Source organism: Phacochoerus africanus, chromosome 4 (genome assembly GCF_016906955.1).
Source record: "Phacochoerus africanus isolate WHEZ1 chromosome 4, ROS_Pafr_v1, whole genome shotgun sequence".
Taxonomy (NCBI): Eukaryota; Metazoa; Chordata; class Mammalia; order Artiodactyla; family Suidae; genus Phacochoerus; species Phacochoerus africanus.
The window spans coordinates 67,156,592-67,176,807 of record NC_062547.1 but is presented as its reverse complement, the minus strand read 5'-3'; the positions used below and the strand labels follow the sequence as shown (position 1 = coordinate 67,176,807).

General features: G+C 41.7%; 1 protein-coding gene across 1 annotated transcript in view; it reads right to left on the bottom strand.

Annotated features, from left to right (window-relative positions):
- LOC125125653 (zinc finger protein 709-like) overlaps positions 1 to 18,436 on the bottom strand; it is a 50,024-nt gene extending 31,588 nt beyond the window's left edge. The window contains exons 1-4 of the mRNA XM_047776960.1: positions 18,263 to 18,436; positions 4,593 to 4,719; positions 4,328 to 4,388; positions 1,223 to 2,261 (exon numbers count right to left, since the gene is read on the bottom strand). Coding sequence (XP_047632916.1) covers positions 1,223 to 2,261; positions 4,328 to 4,388; positions 4,593 to 4,719; positions 18,263 to 18,265 — 1,230 coding nt within the window. The 5' untranslated portion in view covers positions 18,266 to 18,436. The remainder of the gene's footprint in view (positions 1 to 1,222; positions 2,262 to 4,327; positions 4,389 to 4,592; positions 4,720 to 18,262) is intronic.
- Between the last annotated feature and the right edge of the window lie 1,780 nt (positions 18,437 to 20,216).

Genomic DNA, 20,216 nt, shown 5'->3' with positions numbered 1-20,216 from the left:
GCAAACTTATACCATATTCATGAATTGGAAGAATTAATACTGTTAAAATGACCATACTCAAGTTCCCTAGAGGCCTAGCAGTTAAGGATCTGGCACTGTCACTGCTGTGGCTCAGGTTACTGTTGTGGCTAGGTTTCAACCCCTGGCCTGGGAATTTCTGTATGCCATGGGCATAGCTAAAAAAGGAAAAAAAAGAAAAAAAGAAAAAAGACCATATTACACAAGACAATCTATAGATTCAATGCAATTCCTTTCAATATACCAATGTCATACTTCACGGAACCAAAATAAATAATTCTAAAATTTGCATGGATATACAAAAGGCCCCAATAGCCAAATCAATCTTCAGAAGGAAGACCAGAGCTGGAAGAATCATAGTCCCTGAGTTCAGACTATAATATAAAGCTACTGTCATCAAAGTAAAAGGAGTTCCCGAAGTGCCTCAGTGGTTAATGAATCCAACTAGGAACCATGAGGTTGCAGGTTCGATCCCTGGCCTTGCCCAGTGGGTTAAGAATTCAGCATTGCCGTGAGCTGTGGTGTAGGCTGCAGACGCGACTTGGATCCCAAGTTGCTGTGGCTCTGGTGTAGGCCAGCAGCTACAGCTCCAATCAGACCCCTAGCCTGGGAACTCCATATGCCATGAGAGCAGCCCTAGAAAAGGCAAACAAACAAACAAACAAAAAAAAGTAATATAGTACTGGCACAAACACATTCACCAAGATCAGTGGAACAGAACAGAGAGCCCAGAGAAAAACACATTCACTTATGGTCAATTAATCTACAACAAAACATATTCACTTATGGTCAATTAATCTACAACAAAAGAACAAGAATATACAATGGAAAGTAGTTTCTGTTGTGGTACAGTGGGTTAAGAATCCAACTGCAGTGGCTCAGGTTGCTCTGGAGGCATGGGTTCAATCCCCAGCCTGGTGCAGTGGGTTAAATGGGTTGCCATAGCTGCAGTATGAGTCACAGCTGTGGCTCAGATTAGACAAGGATTACTTTCCATCAAGTTATCTCATGTTACTTTCATTTATACTCCTTCATGGGAGTTTTCATACATAATGATACTGGTCAATAGAAGTGTTTCCCGGGCTGTTTACAAACAAGAGGTTTTAATCTAGTAAATTCATGCTCTCAAAAACTGCTGAGATCAGAGTAGGCTTTCCCACAGTCTTCACATTTTATATGGCTTCTGACTAGCATGCAGTCTCATGTGTCTTCGAATGCTTGAGGGACAAATGTAGGCTTTCCCACATTCCTGACATTGATATGGTTTCTCTCCAGTGTGACTCCTTTCATGTATCTTAAGAGAACTGGGATTAATGAATACTTTTTCACATTCTTTGCATTTATAAGGTCCATCTTTAGTGTGTGTTATCATGTGATACTGCAAGTTATTATACCATGTGTAGGCTTTCCCACATTCCTTACACTCATAGGGTTTTTTTCCAGTGTGGATTCTTTCATGATTTCGAAGAGAACTGGAAGTACTCAACACTTTAGAACATGTTTTACATTCATAGGGTGTCTCCCCTCTGTGATGTCTTTTGTGCACTTGGAAAGAAGTAAAATAATTGAAGGCCTTTCCACACTCATTACATTCATAGGGTTTCTCTCCTCTGTGAATTCTTTCATGTAATCGAATACTTTTAGAACATTTAAAGGCTTTTCCACATTGTTTACATTGATAGGGTTTCTCTCCAGTGTGGCTCCTTTCATGCAGTCTAAGAGAACAGGGATAAATGAATGCTTTCTCACATTTCTTACATTTATAAAGTCCATCTCCAGTGTGTGTTGCCATGTGTTTTCGAAAGCTTGTGTACCACATGAAGGCTTTCCCACATTCCTTGCAGTCATAGGGTTTCTCTCCTGTGTGAGTTCTTTTGTGTGTTTGAAAGCTTTTTTGATATATAAAGGCTTTTCCACATTGTAGACATTCATAGGGTTTCTCTCCAGTGTGAGTCCTTTGATGTGTTCTAAGAAAACTGCGATAAATGAATGCTTTCCCACATTCTTCACATTTATGTACCTTCTCACCATACTTTTGATACTCTTGTGCATTGTGTTCAATGTGACATTTCATATGTCTATTAAGTGATGAATGATGCATGAAGACTTTTCCACATACACTGCATTTCCATGGTTTTAATCTAGGAGTCTTCTTCTTCAGTTTAAGAATTGGAAAAGTGTTGAAGTTTTCTCCACATGAACTACTATCTTTACTTTCAGAGAGTCTCTCTACCATAGCACTTCTGTAAAGAATGTGAAGAAAATTATTAATGATTTCTTTATTAATCATTTATACTTACTGTATTTATTATGATTTATAGGAATAGTTTCTACCTTGTGTGAGTTGTTACAAATTGAATATACTTACTTCACCCTCTCTATTAAAAAGTGGTATTCAAATACACCATGTATTAATACATGATTACAAGTGAACTATAAAAACTGAACATTTATATCATATTTAAGAAAACATAATAAAAATAAAAATAAACCAATAGGACCTAATCCAACTTACAAGCTTTTGCACCAGCAAAGGAAACCATAAAAAAAAAAAAAACCTATGGAATGGGAGAAAATAGTTTCAAATGATGCAACCAACAAAGGCTTAATCTCTCAAATATACAAACAATTCATACAACTCAACAGCAAAAAAACAAACAACCCAATTGAAAAATGGGCAGAAGAACTGAATAGACATTTCTCCAAAGAAAACATACAGATTGCCAACAGGCACATGAAAAAAAATGCTCAACATCACTAGTTATTAGAGAAATGCAAATCAAAACTACAATAAGGTACCACTTCACACTGGTCAGAATGACCATCATTAATAAGTATACAAATAACAAATAATGGAGAGGATGTGGAGAAAAGGGAACCCTCCTTCATTGCTGGTGGGAATGTAAATTGGTACAAACACTATGGAAAACAGTATGGAGGTGTCTCAGAAAACTAAATACAGATCTACCATATGATCCAGCAATCCCACTTCTGGTCATATATCTGGACAACCCTTTCATTGAAAAAGACACATGCACCCTTTGTTTTTGTTTTGTTTTTTTGTCTTTTTGCCATTTTCTTGGGCTGCTCCTGCCGCATATGGAGGTTCCCAGGCTAGGGGTCTAATTGGAGCTGTAGCCACTGGCCCACGCCAGAGCCACAGCAACCTGGATCTGAGCCGTGTCTGCAACCTACACCACAGCTCATGGCAACGCTGGATCCTTAACCCACTGAGCAAGGCCAGGGATCGAACCTGCAACCTCATGGTTCCTAATCGGATTCGCTAACCACTGAGCCACGACGGAAACTCCATGCACCCTTATGTTCATTGTAGCACTATTCACAATAGCCAAGACATGGAAACAATCTAAATGTCCATTCACAGGTGAATGGGGAGTTCCCGTCGTGGCGCAGTGGTTAACAAATCCGACTAGGAACTATGAGGTTGCGGGTTCGGTCCCTGCCCTTGCCCAGTGGGTTAACGATCTGGCGTTGCCGTGAGCTGTGGTGTAGGTTGCAGACGCGGCTCGGATCCTGCGTTGCTGTGGCTCTGGCGTAGGCTGGCGGCCACAGCTCCGATTAGACCCCTAGCCTGGGAACCTCCATATGCCGCAGGAGCGGCCCAAGAAATAGCAAAAAAAAAAAACAAAAAACAAAAAAAACAGGTGAATGGATTAAGATGAGGTACATGTATACAATGGACTACTACTCAGCCACAAAAAAGAACAAAATAATGCCATTTGCAGCAAAATGAATAGAACTACAGATTCTCATATTAAGTGAAATAGGTCAGAAAGAGAATAACAAATACCATATGATATCACTTATATCTGGAATCAAATATATGGCACAAATGAACTTATCTACAGAAAAGGAACAAACTCATGGATGTGGAGAACAGACTTGTGGTTGCCAAGGGGGAGAGGGAGAGAGTGGGACAGACTGGGAGTTTGGAGTAGTAGATTAGTTGATGCAAACTATTGCATTTGGAGAGGATAAGCAATGAGATCCTATTGTATAGCATAGTAAACTATATTCAACCACTGTGACGGAACATGATAGAAGATAATATGAGAAAAAGAATGTATATATACATATAACTGGGTCACTTTGCTATACAGCAGAAATTGACAGAACACTGTAAATCAACTATAATAAAAATTTTTTTAAAGGAAAACATTGTAGACATTTTCTAAGAATATCTAATTTTGAAAATAAGGCAATTTGTTTTGTTTGCTTCTTTTAAAAATTTCATAACATACCACAATTCCTACATGAGACAATGCTTTGTATTGTGAGTGTGACTCACCTTAATTCTTTCCCCTGGTTTTTGTACTGATCATCAATGACATGGTCTTCCTGTTGTGATTCTGAAATGCAGACCCAGAAAAATGATCTCAAAGTATTAGAAATACTAGAAAAATTACTTGATTCTAGGTCCATGATGAGCTTTGACCATACCTAGTTTATTTATCAACATCTATCCTTTTCCACAGTCACATCTTGCAACAATACCAACAGGTAAGAAACACTTGTTCTCTAACTGACAAAATGAGGGAATCCTTCATTCTTACCTACTAAGACCAGGTTCCTGAAGTTTTCCCGCATTACATCTCTGTAGAGTTTTCTCTGTGAAGGATCCAGTAAAACCCATTCCTCCAGGGTGAAGTTCACAGCCACATCCTCAAAGACCAGTGAATACTAAAAGACCCAAAATCAGTGTACAGTAAGATGCATGAGACTGTGAACAACAGAATCATATGTAACCTTCCTATAAATGATGTGTGGATGATTAGTTCTGTCAAAAAGTGATTCTATGACTTGATCACAGGAAGTTTACTCTCTACACTTCCTCAATAATTTAATAGCATCATGAAAAAAATGAAACGTATTTACACATTATTTCTGTGGTCACAGTATTGCTTATATCATAATGGCAGAGCCCAGAGAATACAGGGAAATGAAAATAATGCTATACAAATGAAACAAATATCATTTTAAGGACATTTATTTCTTGAGGAAAAAAAATTCCTTCATCTTCTTTCTCATGACCCTCCATTTATAGCACTTCATGAGGCAGAGGATCAAGGCTGCATGACGTTTCAATGAATACAGTAAAGAATGGGCACCTTTTCTCTTGTCCTATCACCTAATAGCAGAGTCCAGCTAGCCACATTGTCTCAAAGTCCTCCAGGCCTTTAGAAAAAATGACATGCAGTTGCCTGAATGTCAGTATTCTTCTGAGGAAGCTTTGCCTTTAAGTTGTGTAATAATTATCACAGGTTCTGTTTTTCTTTTCTCTACATATAAAATTTAATGCAGGTAGAAGGTTATTTGAAACTCAGACATGGGGAAAAAGGAATAATACCTTAGACGACAAAATTCCTGGGCTCATGTACCTCGGGGCTGCTTCCAGACAATTTTAGACACAAAGTGCACTTACATGCCAGAAAATCTCTTTTTCATCAGACCATAACAGTATATTATCCTGGGCTTTACTGCCCTTGAACAACAGGTTAAGAGCTACAGTTTACAAGAGAGTTCACCAAAGTCCGTAACAGTTTGATGGTGAATGTTCCTATTGTGAACTTAAGTTTGGCACTTGCCATTAGCCTCTACATGGATTAAATCATGAGCCACTGCAGCTGCCTACCCACAACACCCCCTGAGCAGAGCGCAGGGTGAAAATCAGGAGGCACTCTGTGCTCTGGGAAAACTGGAAGAACAGGTCTTCAGGCAGCTATTTTTAGGAGAAGTTTTACGTGCCCAGTTCTTGCATCTCCTCAAAGCTAGAAAAACACTATAAAGTCCTTCATGGGGATGTCTGCTCCTTGTGACTGGTGGTAACCTTCAGGAGATCAGCAACAAACTTTTGTACAATGTGTGATGCTTCATGCACCTCCCCCTCACCTTTATCAAATCCTGATATTCCCCCTTTTCCTCCTGGGTAGGATTTCAGCCTGGTCTGTAGTTAAGGATAAAACAAAGAATGTCACAGTCATCAGTGAATGCAGTCACCTCCAATGGTGAGAGCTGGTGAGTCTTGCAGGCTGTGAAAACTCAGGATACTGGCCCTGATAGCGGAGGTGCATATCAAAGGAATGATTTCAGTGAGCTCAGGCCTTTTTTGTTCCTGTTCCCTGCCCTTTGGTGCAAAAACTCCAATATATCCTAGCTCCTCCCTCACCACCTTGGAGCGGTTTCTCAGGGCTGCCTGAGATGCTGTCTCCTGGGTTTAAGTCCTAATTTTGCACCAAATAAAACTTAAGTCTCAACTTTCAGGTTGCAACATTTTTTTAAGTTGACACTATGATTACAAAATATGTAGAAGTTTCATCAGTGGTTCCTTCAAAAGAATGTAAATCTCTAATCTGCAACTTTGGTAACAAGTGTTCGCCAAGCAGCCACTACAGTTACCGTCAAGTGAAAATCTAGTCTGGGATGTATGAATTGAGACGCTGTGATTCTTAATCTCACAAGAAGAGAATGAAAACACATGGCCAGAGCCATGACAGCACTTACTTCAAAAGGCAAACTGGGGCGTTTCCTTGTGGCTCAGTGGATAAAGGATCTGGAGTTGTTATTTCAGCAGCTTGTGCCGCTGCTGTGGTGTGGGTTCAATCCCTGACCCAGGAACTTCTACATGCCTGTACCCAAAAAACTGTTCCACCAGAGTTTAACACAAAGACAAAAAAGAGCAAAATAATAGGTGAATATTCACAATATCCATGAACCCTGGCATGACCTTCTTCGACACATGATTTAAGGTACATATAATAAAAATAACTGAAGGAAAAGAAAGACAGAAAACAATAGAAGATATAAGTAACAACTAAGATTTTCCTCAAATTAATGATAGACAAAACCTGCAGACCCACTACGTTCAGTGTACAATAAACATGAAAACATCTAAAATGGAGACCAAAATACATCATATTCAAAGTAGAGAAAAAAAAGGCTAAATCTAACAAAAAATGATACAAAAGAACTTACAGGAGTTCCTGTTGTGGCTCAGTGGAAAAGAACCTGACTAGTATCCATGAAGATGCAGGTTCGATACCTGATCTCATTCAGCAGGTTAAGGATCTGGTGCTGCCACAAGCTGCAGTGTAGGTTGTAGAGGCAGTTCAGATCTGGTGTTGCTGTGGCACAGGCTGGCAGCTGTAGCTCCAATTCAACCCCTAGCCCAGGAACTTCCATACACTGCAGGTGTGGCCCTAAAAGAACAAAAACCCAAAAAAACAAACAAGCAAAAAAAAGAACTTACAAAGAAGAAACAGACAGAAAGATTCTGAAACCAAATTCATGGTTACCAAAGGAGGTAGGGATAAATTAGGGGGTTGGGATTGACATATACACACTACTATATATAAAATAGGTGTCAAAGACCTACTGTATAGCACAAGGTAATCTACTTAATACTGTGTAATAACCTATATGTGAAAAGAATCTGAAAAGAAACAGATATATGGAAGTTCCCATCGTGGCTCAGCAGTCAACGGATCCGACTAGGAACCATGAGGTTGTGGGTTCCATCCCTGACCTTGCTCAGTGGGTTAAAGATCCAGCGTTGCCGTGACCTGTGGTGTAGGTTGCAGACACGGCTCGGATCCCACATTGCTGTGGCTGTAGTGTAGGCTGGCGGCTACAGCTCCAATTGGACCCCTAGCCTGGGAACCTCCATATGCCTCAGGAGTGGCCCTAGAAAAGGCAAAAAGACCAAAAAAAAAAAAAATCAGACATATGTATATGTATAACTGACTTCTTTGCTACACACCTGAAACTAACACTACTTTCTAAGTCGACTATACCCTTAACACAATTTATCTTAGAAAAACAAACAAAAAACAGGAGTTCCCGTCGTGGCGCAGTGGTTAACAAATCCGACTAGGAACCATGAGGTTGCGGGTTTGGTCCCTGCCCTTGCTCAGTGGGTTAACGATCCGACGTTGCCGTGAGCTGTGGTGTAGGTTGCAGACGCGGCTCGGATCCTGCGTTGCTGTGGCTCTGGTGTAGGCCAGTGGCTGCAGCTCCAATTAGACCCCTAGCCTGGGAACCTCCATATGCCGCGGGAGCGGCCCAAAGAAATAGCAAAAAGACAAAAAAAAAAAAAGAAAAACAAACAAAAAACAAAGGCAAAGAGAATATAAGAACATCAAGGGAAAATATACTTCCAGTATAGAGAAACAAAGACAAAAAGCAAATAAGACTTCTTTTTCAGGAAAAAAAAAAAAAGTGCAATTATCCTATAGAATTAAGAAATTAGGACTTTTTTTGAGACAAAAATTGAGGGCATGTCATTAACATGCCAACTTTGAAAGGAATGTTTAAAAATTTATCAGAAAGAATGGAAATTAGGAAGGAGGATTAAAAGAGGAATAAATAAAGGTAATTATCTTTTATCTCTCTCTCTTTTTTTTTTTTTTTGGCCACACCTGTGGCATGCAAATTTCCTGGGCCAGGGAATGAACCCAGGCCACAGTAGTGACAACACTGTATCCTTAACCCATTGAGCCAGGAGGGAACTCTTCTTTTACATTTCTTATATAACAGATGACACTCTGTGTAAAATAATATTAGCAACAATGACATTGGTAATGATAACTTTGTGGTTAAGTGAAATAAATGATAGCCATGTAAGAAAGGGACAGAGGAGAGCAACTGAGAACTGTGTGGTATGAGGTACCTGTACAATCACTGATGAGGTAGTGTTTCTTAACAGAAGATGTGGGTTAGTTCTAAATGCAGACTGAAAACTCAAGGGTAACCACTAAAACATTTTTTTAATTTAAAAATGTGTAATTAGGAATCCCCATTGTGGCTCAACAGGTCAGCAGCATATTGGGAGCCCTGGAATGCAGGTTCAAACCTCAGCCTGGCATGATCCGATGTTGCCACAGCTGCAGCTTAGGTCACTCAGATCTGATCCCTGGCCTAGGAACTCCATATGCTGTGAAGAGGCCAAAAAAAGGAGAGTGTAATTGATAAACTAAGAGAGACTAAAATGAACAATTAGGTAAAATGCTCAAAGCCAGAGAAGGTAGGGAAAACAAATGAAATAAATAATGGCAACAAACAGAACGGTAAAGGATGTGGTAGATATTAATCTAACTGTATTCATCACCACTTCAATCATCAATGATCACAATACAACTCACAGACAACTACAGTACCACTAGACATTAGAAATTGTGACTGTACGTTGCTTTTTAAAAGACCCAGTTTTGGAGTTCATGTCGTGGCGCAGTGGTTAACGAATCCGACTAGGAACTATGAGGTTGCGGGTTTGGCCCCTGGCCTCGCTCAATGGGTTAAGGATCCAGACTTGCCATGAGCTGTGGTGTAGGTTGCATACGAGGCTCGGATCCCAAGTTGCTGTGGCTCTGGTGTAGGCCGGTGGCTACAGCTCCAATTAGACCCCTAGCCTGGGAACCTCCATATGCCGTGGGAGTGGCCCTAGAAAAGGTAAAAAAAGACACAGTTTTAAATATGAAGACACAGGTAGATGAAAGGTAAAGGGATGGAGAAAAAAGCACCATTCCCAGGGAGTTATTCACTACTTCAGTCATCAGTGGTCTCATGATAACTGAAAGAAAAATACAGTAATATCAGAAGTTAAAAATTATATTTTTAGGGAATTCCCACTGTGGCTCAGTGGTGACGAACCTGACTAGTATCCATGAGGATGCAGGTTTGATCCCAGGCCTTGCTCAGTGGGTTAAGGATCCGGCATTGCCAGGAACTGTGTTGTAGGTCACAGGTGTTGTTTGGATCCGGTGTTGCTGTGGCTGCGGCAGAGGCCAGCAGCTACAGCTCAGATTTGACCCCTAGCTTGGGAAGTTCCATATGCCTTGGGTGCGGCCCTAAAAAAGACCAAAAAAAAAAAAATTATATTTTTGGAGTTCCTGCTGTCGTGAAACAGGATCAGTGGTATCTCGGGAGTGTTGGGACACAGGTTCGACCCCCGGCCCAGCAAGGTGGGTTAAGGATCTGGCATTGCTACAGTGGCAGCATAGGTTGCAGCTATGGCTTGGATCTGATCCCTGGCCCAGGAACTCCATATGCCTCAGGGTGGCCAAAAAAAAAAAAATTATAGTTTCATGTTGCCTACAAAAAAAACACTTTTAAATATGAAGACACAGGTAGATGAAAGGTAAAGGGATGGGGGAAAATACACCATGCCAAAACTAAGGAAAAGACAGCTGGCACTGGTATAAGAATTTCAGACAATGCAGATTTCCTACCATGGAAAACTAAGAGGTAAAATGGACTTTACACATAATGACAAAAGGTCCATTTGCCAAAGAGGCATAAGAATCCTTCATGTGTATGTATAAAGCAACAAAGGGGCAAAATACATAAAGCAAGATGAGAGGAGAAATACACAAATCCATTATTATCTTACATCAACTCCTCATCACAAGCTATAAATTTCAGCAGGTAGAAAAACAGGAAAGAGTTGAACTGAACAAGAGACCATTAAAAAACTTGATTTGACTGTAATCTATGGAATGCTTTATGCAACAAGGGCAGAACTCACACTCTTATCAAGTTCACATGAAACATACACTAAGTCGGAACACATTCTGGGATATAAGATGTATCTTAACAAGTCTGAAAAAAATGAAAATGATAAAAACTATGCTTTTAGACCTCAAAGGCCTTAATCTAGATGTCAATAATAGCAAGAGTTGGAAAACACCCCTTTATTTGGAGATGCAGTATGACATTTCTTTTTTTTTTTTTGTCTTTTTGTTGTTGTTGCTATTTCTTGGGCCGCTCCCGCAGCATATGGGGGTTCCCAGGCTAGGGGTCGAATCGGACCTGTAGCCACCGGCCTACGCCAGAGCCACAGCAACGCGGGATCCGAGCCTCGTCTGCAACCTACACCACAGCTCACGGCAATGCCGGATCGTTAACCCACTGAGCAAGGGCAGGGACCGAACCCGCAACCTCATGGTTCCTAGTCGGATTCATTAACCACTGCGCCACGACGGGAACTCCAGTATGACATTTCTAAATAATAAATAAGATCAAAGAAGTCTCAAGAAAAATAAAATTTGTTTTGAACTAAATGAAATGAAAACACAATGTATCAAAAGGTCTGGGATGCAGCAAAAGCAGTGCCTAGATGGAAATTCATGCCATCAAACAAAAACACTGGAGAAACACCAAAATGTATGTATAAACAATAACATAAGCATCTACTTTAGGAAATGACAGAAAGAAAGAACAAAAGAAAGAAAGAAAAAGAAGAGGATATAAAGTGCAAAGTAAGGGAGTTCCTGTTGTGACTCAGAGGTAATGAACCCAACTAGTACCCATGAGGATGTGGGTTTGATCCTTGGCCTTGCTTGGTGGGTTAAGGATCAGTTGTAGCCACAAGCTGTGGTGTTGGTCATGGATGCGGCCAGGATCTAGTGTTGCTGCGGCTGGTGGCTGTGGCTGTGGCAGACAGCTGCTGCTCTGATTCTACCTCTAGCCTGGGAACTTCTATAAGCTGCAGGTGTGGCCCAATGGGGTTGGGGGTGGGGGAGAAAAAGCAAAGAAGGCAGGATAAAAGAAATAGTAAAAATTAGGAAAAAAAACTAGTGTAACTGCAGGATATGGATGGAGAAAAAAAAATTCTTTTTAGTCTTTTTAGATTCCCAGGCTAGGGGTCTAATCAGGGCTGCAGCTGCACAACCCCTTCCTAAACCACAGCCACAGCAACTCAGAATCTGAGCCACTTCCGTGACCTACACCACAGCTCATGGGAACACTGGATCCTTAACCTACTGAGCAATGCCAGGGATCAAACCCATGTCCTCATGGATACCAGTCAGGTTTGGTTCCACTGAACCATGATGGGAACTCCAAGAAAAAAATTTTAATTCTTGTTCTTTGACAAGATTAATAACACTGATAAATATCAAGTCAAGATAATAAGATAAGAGGGAAGAGAGAAAGTACTAATGACAGAGAGGAACAGAGTGGGACATGAACCTAAAAATGATTTGATAAAATCCAACATTCACTTATGAAAACAAACTAATAAAAAGGGAACTTCCACTTCTTGAAAATGAACATCTTCATGAATTCTGTAGCTAAATCTAGAACATTTGTTTGTATAATATGATTATCCCTATGAAACCTCTGAAAGAATCTACAATCACACAGATAACTCTTGGATTTAATAAGAGACTGAGATTGAAGGTTAATCAACTGCTGCTTCCCTAGAGACCCACACAAATATATTCAGCTGAACTGGGACAAGGAAGAAAAGACAATTCTAATGAAAAGGAAGTCCTTTAAACAAACAGTGCTGGAAATAATGGATAACCACATAAAACACATGCACACACACAGACACACAACGAATGCAGAAAAAGGCCTTACATTTTTCACAAAAAAATTACTCAAAACACATCACAGATCTAAATGTAAAATGCAAAAGTAATAAACTCCTAGAAATTAATACAGAAGGAAATGTAGGTGACTCTAGGTTTACTGAGAATTTGCAACCATAACACCAAACTCAAGGTCTGTTAAATAATAGAAGCTATAATTTAACCTCATCAAAATGAAAAAAACCCACTCTGAGAAAAACAGTGTTAAGAGAACAAAAAGACAGTCAGAGAGTAGAAAAAAATCTTTGCAAAACACTAACATGGTAAATGACTGGTATCCAACAGATACAAAGAACTATTAAAGCTCAACAGTAAGAAGAAAAACAACCTAATTAAAAATGGGCAAAGAATCTGAACAAATAGCTCCCCTAAGATGATATACCAAAAAGAAATAGGTTAGGAGTTCCCATTGTGGCTCAGAGGGTTAAGAACCTGACATGGTGTCCGTGACGATGCAGGTTCGAACCCTGGTCTCACTCAGTGGGTTAAGGATCCCACACTGCCCTGCTTAGATGCACACTGCAGCTTGATGCACACTGGCTTGGATCTGGTGTTGCCAGGGATGTGGTATAGGTCTCAGCTGCAGCTCCAGTTCGACTCCTAGCCCAGGTCTTCCATATGCCACAGGTGCAGCACTAGAAAGAAAGAAAAAAAAAAAAAGAAATAGTTACTGAGAACATACGAAACATTAAAGGACAGGGGAAGCACAACAAAGAGAAAGGGAATCTGTCTAAAAGGTCACATTTGCAGCCTTGAGCACCTACTCAGATCATTATCAAACCCTCTAGGATGCTTCTGCTTCCATGACAGAAATCACAAGTTTAACTTAAGAAACTGATATTAGAGAAAGTTTTGGCAGATACAGAAAATGCAGTTTTATTTGAGAAGCAGGAGTAGACACTGCATTTTTATTTAAAAAGTACAATTGATATCATCTTAATTGATACTATATACTTTCATTTCAATTTTCTTTTTCTTTTTTTTTCTTTGTCTTTTTAGGACCATACCCAAGGCATATATGGAGGTTCCCAAGCTAGGGGTCGAATCAGAGCTGCAGCCCCGGACTACGCCACAGCCACAGCAACTCAGGATCTGAGATGCATCCGCACCACAGCTCATGGCAACATGGGATCCTTAACCGCTGAGGGAGGCCAGGGATCAAACCTGCATCCACATGGATGCTAGCTGGGTTTGTTAACTGCTGAGCCACAACAGGAACTCCCTATTTCAATTTTCTATCCTATACAAAAAAGAAAATAAAATCTGAGTCAAAAAGAAAAAAAAAAAAAAAAAGAGAGGAATTCCTGCTGTGGCACAGTAGGTTAAGAATCTGACCATAGCAGCTCAGGTCACTGAGGAGGTGTGGGTTCAATTCCCAGCCCAGCACAGTGGGTTAAAGATCTGGCATTGCTGCAACTGTGGGGTAGGTTGCAGCTGCAGCTTAGATTCCATCCCTGGCCTGGGAACATCTACATGCTGAGGGTGGGACCATTAAAAAAAACAAAACTCAACATCAAACGTCAATGGGAAATGAAGGAAAAAAAAATAAGATATCACTAAACATTTATAAATGGGTAAAGAACATCAAATATTAGTGTCAATGTTAAGATAATCCTCATTCATTGCTGGGGGGAAAGGAACTTGCTACTCCAACAATGGAAGACAGGAATGTTCTTTAAAAATATATACTCTTAGCATTTTAGGTAAGATCCAGCCATCACACTCCTTGCTATTTGTCCAGATGAACTGAAATCTTATGTTCACAGAAAGCCTGTACACTAGTATCTGTAGGGGAAGAGTGAGTGTTAAGCAAGTTATCCTTCAATAGTCCAATAAATAAACAATTAGTGGTTTATTCATCACAAGATGAAGTCCTATTCAGGAATAAAACGAAATGAGGTATCAAGCCATGCAAACACATGGAGTAAGCTTAAAACCACATTGCTACGTAAAAGAAGCCAGACTAACAAGGTTATACATTGTAAGATTCCAAAGATATGATGTTCTGGAAAAGACAAAAATGTGAGACAGTAAAAAGAGCTCCGGTTTTGGAGTTGCCGTCGTGGCTCAGCGGGTTAAGAACCCAACTAGTATCCATGAGGACATGGATTCAATTCCTGGCCTTGCTCAGTGGGTTAAGGATCCAGCGTGTGGTGAGCTGCAGTGTGGACTGCAGACGAGGCTCAGATCTAGCACTGCTGTGGCTGTGGTGCAGGCTGACAGCTATAGCTCTGATTCAAACCCTAGCATGGGAACCTCCATGTGCTGCAGGTACAGCCCTAAAAAGCACCCCCCCCCCAAAAAAAATCTCTGGTTTTGAAGGATTTGGGGGGTGGAGAAAAACATGAATCCAAACCAACTATAATGGAAAAATAAAATTCATTAAAAAAAAGAGAGAGCGATGAATCCATAGATGAAGCACAGATATTTTGGGGGAAGTAAAACTACTCTAAATGTGGATAAAGGATGGACACATACTATACATTTGCCAAAGTGATACTTTATCACTACATTATACAATACAGCAAGTCCATGCCAATGTAGTCTATTCGTATTAATGCATCAGTATTGGTGTAGCGATTCTAACAAATGTACGAGTCCTGCAAGAGTGAAAAAATAGTGAATACTGTGTGGATGAGAATGGTTACATGAGCGTCTCTATAATTTCTGATGAATTCTTCTATAAACCTAAAACTGCTCTAAAAAAGCTGAACTCTTAAAAGTTCCCTGGTTACAAAGGGGCTTAAGGTTCTGGTGTTGTCACAGTTGTGGCTCTGGTTACTGCTGTGGCATACGTTTGATCCCTGGCCTGGCAACTTCCACATGCCCTGGGGGTGGTCAAAAACAAACACCTGATATCTATACCAAAGGGGAAAAAAAAAAAAAAAAGATGGGAGTTCTGTGGCACAGGTTAAGGATCCTATATTGTCACTGCAGCAGCTTGAGTCACTGCTGTGATATTGGTTCTATCCCTGGCCCAGGAACTTCCACATGCTGCAGGCACAGCCAAAAAAAAAATGAAGACAGACCAATACAATTCGCCCCTGAGGACAGTCTGACTTTTCCCTATGTGTGATTTTTCCCCTTGGGTTTGCTTCTTCATTGAGGATGTTCCAGTTAAGGGATGAAGGGCAGCAACTCTCCACTGAGCCCATCACACACCAGGCTAAACTGTCATCCTTAGTCTCTGTTCTCCCCACATCTGTGCCTTCACTTAATCCCAAGCAACTACCCAGGGAACCAAGGTGTAGAAGGGTGGCTCCTCTAGCACCAGAGCATCTTTCAAAGGACTGAAAAAAGAAATACCATCTCTCCACCAGGAGAAATGGCCTGAAGAGCCAAGGTTTGGTTCCATCATATCATAAGTAGGTGTAAGAAGCTGAGCTGAGGTGTTGAGACACTGTTTCAGGACCAGAGCCATAAGAGGCACGTCAGTGGAAGGCCATATGATCACTGCTTATGCGACAGCACTATTGCATAGAAAACCCAGTGCATGGAGACAATTATAACTTTAATGATATACTAATGTGGGACCTAGGGTCGTGCCTGCATCAGAAGCCAATGGACAACTTAAGGTCCCTCCTCCACAAAGCCTCCAATCACTGCCAACAGGGTCAGAAGCCTCTTCATGACAATGACTGCTTTAGAGAATTTAAGGAACTTGAGCTTAAACTGGGTCTGAACTAATCTCTAAGCTGTGCCAGATAGACACTGTGGATGTTGGCCATTATAATCCAGGGGATAAGGATCTTTGTTGCAATTGATACAGGGCCAGCAGCCTCAGAGTTACTTAAAAGTTTTGGTGAGCCTTCTGCAATCTCACCACCTATTGGCTGCCTTACTCTGTCTCTTCTCTTCCTCTTTCTCTCAAGTAACTGCCCTTTAAGTAATGACTATCCGAGTTTCTATTGTGGCTCAACAGTGAAGAACCCGATTAGTATCCATGACGATTTGGGTTCAGTGACTGGCCTTGTTCAGTGGGTTAAGGATGCAGCTTTGCCATGAGCTGTGGTGTAGGTCACAGGTGCAGCTTCGATCTGGCTTTGCTATGGCTGTGGTGTAGCCTGGCAGCTGCAGTTCCCATCCAACTCCTAGCCTGGGAACTTCCATATGAGGCAGGTTCAGATCCAAAGGGGAAAAAAAAAAGTACTATTTTTTGGGCTGACCTAATTCACAGGGTATAATCATCTCCCAATGCCCAGTCCCCGCCCTGACACACACACACAAATGTCTGGGCAAACCCAGCCTCAGTCACACCTTCACTCTAAACACAAATAGATTCCTGCTCAGACATTAACCCAGACCACTGTTAGGAGGGCCCCATTCCCATACTCCTGCTCCCAAAGGACAAAGAATTACAGAAACTGCCAACTTGGAGTCCTCTGATATAGAACCTAGGCATGGTGTGGTCACCAGTGCCACACAGGGCAGCAGAGGGCATAGAAAGCTCCCCAGCAAACAGCAGCTCACAGAGCAGGAGCCTCTAGGCTTTCTTACCAGTCTGTGAACTTAAGAAGCACTAGGGCAAAAGGGAGGGTTACAGATGAACTTTTAGTAGTCAAACATCAAGCACGTGGATCCCAAACAATCATTATATCACAAGGACAAAAACTGTATGAAAAATAGGTATTGGCACTGGGTTGTTTGTATATAAAGAAACAATTAAAGGATAATGAAGCAGTACTCAAAACTGACTATCTCAGGGTGGCTGGAGTTAAGAGCTGAGAAGTGGCAGAGGATGTGCAGGCAGGGAGTCTCGAGTTAACTTTCCTCCCTCAGGAATTTGAACATTTCCACAAGGGAAACTACTGCAAGATATGATCCTTTAGGGGGTGCAGGGAAGGATAAATTAGGAGGTTGGGATTAACAAATACACACTGCTATATATAAAACAGATAACCAACAAAGACCTACTTATGGCACACAGAACTATACTCAATGTTTTGTAATAAGCTATATGAAAAAGAATTTGAAAAGATATCATATACTATTATATATACACATATATGTCTGAATCACTGTGCTGTACACCTGAAACTAACAATATTATAAACCAACTATAATTTTAAACATTTTAAAAATAAAAATAAAATAAGGAATTCCTGCTGTGGTGCAGCAGGTCACTGCGGTGCAGAGGGTTCCGTCCCTGGCTCAGGAACTTCCACATGCCCCGCGCGTCAAAAATAAAACTAAAAATAATAAAATAAAATAAATAAAGAGGGATAATAACCTCTTAAACCAGAGGTTTTGGTGAGCTTCGGCACTGGTGAACACATGATGGCACTGGGAAGGTCAAAGGTCTGGGGAAGGCATAGAAGCTCTGCCCTCTTCCCCCAAACTCTGCCCTACACATACATCTCTTCCAGCTGGCTGCTCACTTGTATCCTTCGAAATATCCTTTGTAATAAATCAATAACAGTAATTAAAAAAAATCTTATCCTTTATTTGATCCCATAAAAACTGCAATCCAGAAAAAGAGAAAACCTCCTTTTCAAAATAAAAGGACAGGGGCACAATAGTTTGTCCCGCTGCGATAGTAAACACTATTGTTCCGGGATGACCCTCCACGTGGTCAACCCATAAACTGGGGCGGACTCAGGGCTGCGGGTGCAGAGCTGCCCAGAGAGGCTGTAGGGTCAGGCTGAAGATGCCACCCTCAGTGACCCGACAAGACGCCCGGGGTCCCGGCTGCCGGCTCACCCCCCAGGCTGCGAACCGGAGGAGACTGAGGTCCGCGCAGCGTCCCGGGTGGACCCGGGTCCGCAGACTCCGGAGTTGCCCCAGAGGAGGCCGCTTCCGGCCAGTTCCAACCAGTGCCTCCGTTGGGTCTCCCCACCCCGGGGCAGCACACTCACCATTGCGAGTTTTCCTCGGCTTCTGCGTCCTTCCCTCGATTCCACCGACCAGTGCAGGTCAGAGCACGAAAGGAGAGACTGAAGCACAAGCAGGAACCCTGAAGGATCAGCAACACGCACCACCTGCGCGGTGGGAAGGAGAAAGGACGTCCACTCCTGTGCTGCGGGTCGCCCACCTCCCTCAGCGGCCTCCTGGTTGGACAGTTTCCAATGCCCCGCCCCCTCGTGCCTGAGTGACAACCTGTGGGAGGTGGGATAGGACCTGTCCCCGCCCGGCACTTTTGGTTTGGAATAGAACTTTTTTCCTGGCAGGGGATTGCCTCTGCTGTCTTCCGCAGCTCCTCGTGCGCTGAGATTACTAATTAGTTTCAAAATGGAGAAGATACAGGTTAAGAGGATGGCCCAGGCCAGACCTGCCTGAAACAGGAGGGTCTGATGTCCTCCAGGGAATTAAGGGCTTGTTGTAAGGCTCTGTGGCCACTCTTGGAACTGAGCCTCTTTTTAAGAAACGCAGACACTTAAATGTGGAACTCACTGTCTGTAATGAAGAGGCTGGCTCCGGTTTCATCTTTGGTCGTTGACAGCACAGAGCTTTCCACCCATCCTTGCCCCATCCCCAGTCAGTACATAGTACTTAAGCTAAAGAATCTCGGAGCACTTGGCTGTGGGAGGAAGTCTGCATCAGTCAGTCCTAGCCGGGTGTTAGGACAAATCTCAGTCAAACCCCAAGCTGCGAGGTTTGCTTATTAACTTTTCAGCTGTACATTTTATGCTAGAAGGAAATTTATTCTTGATCAGTGTTCCCTGTGTGCCTAGAAAACCTTGAAACGCCAAGAGCTGTAATATCTCTAAGGCAATCATGCTATTATTTCTACTGATAGAAGAAAATAATTGTTTTGTAAAATTGGAATGCACCTGAACTCTTCCCACCCCATGTTCCCAACTGTAATGTAGTATAACTGACAAAATTGCGTTTAAAGATTAACAGATGATAATCTGATACACTTACACTGTATCATATAATTGAACTTTTCTAAGAGACTGAATCTTAGGCATTCTGACCCTACAAACAAAAATAAACTGAGCGAAGACTGGGTGTATTAAGTAACGTGGAAACTCTTATATCCCCAGGAGACTGCATTGCAAAACTCTTTTACGTTGAAAACACTTCATGCATTTTTTATAACAGCTTTATTGAGATATATTACACATATTGTGGAGGGCACCCTTTAAGTGTACATTTGAAAGATTTCAGTATATTTGTAGATATGTGCAATCATCATCACAGTCAATTTTTGAAGATTTTTGTCAATTCAAAGTAACTCCTCTGGGAGTTCCCGTTGTGGCCCAGCAGAAATGAATCTGACTAGCATCCATGAGGACACAGGTTCCATCCCAGGCCTCACTCAGCAGGTTAAGGATCCAGCATTGAGGTGAGCTGTGGCATAGGCCCATAACCTGGGAACCTCTATATGCCTCAGGTGAGGCCCTAAAAAGACCAAAAAAAAAAAAAAAAAAGTAACTCCTCTGCTCTTTAGCTATGACAGTTAATCTTCCCATCCTCCCCCTCCAATCTTTAGCCTTAGAAAACCACTAATCCACTTTCTAGTTCCCTATTCTGATCTTTTGTGTGAAAAGAATTATGTATGGAAGTTCCCTTGTGGCTCAGTGGTTTGAGGATCCAGCATTGCCGCAGCTTCGGCACAACTGTGGCACGGTTTCAGTCCCTGGCCCAGGAACTTCCATATGCCACAGGTGCAGCCAAAAAATAAATAATTATATGCTGTGTGTTTTTTTTTTTTTTTTAATGGTCTGTACCCGTGGCATATGTAAGTTCCCTGGCCAGAGATTGAATCCCAGTGGAATTTGAGACCTCTGCGGCAGCGCTGGATCCTTACCCACTCTGCTGGGCAGGAGATTGAACCTGCGTCCCAGCACTCCACAGAGGCTGCTC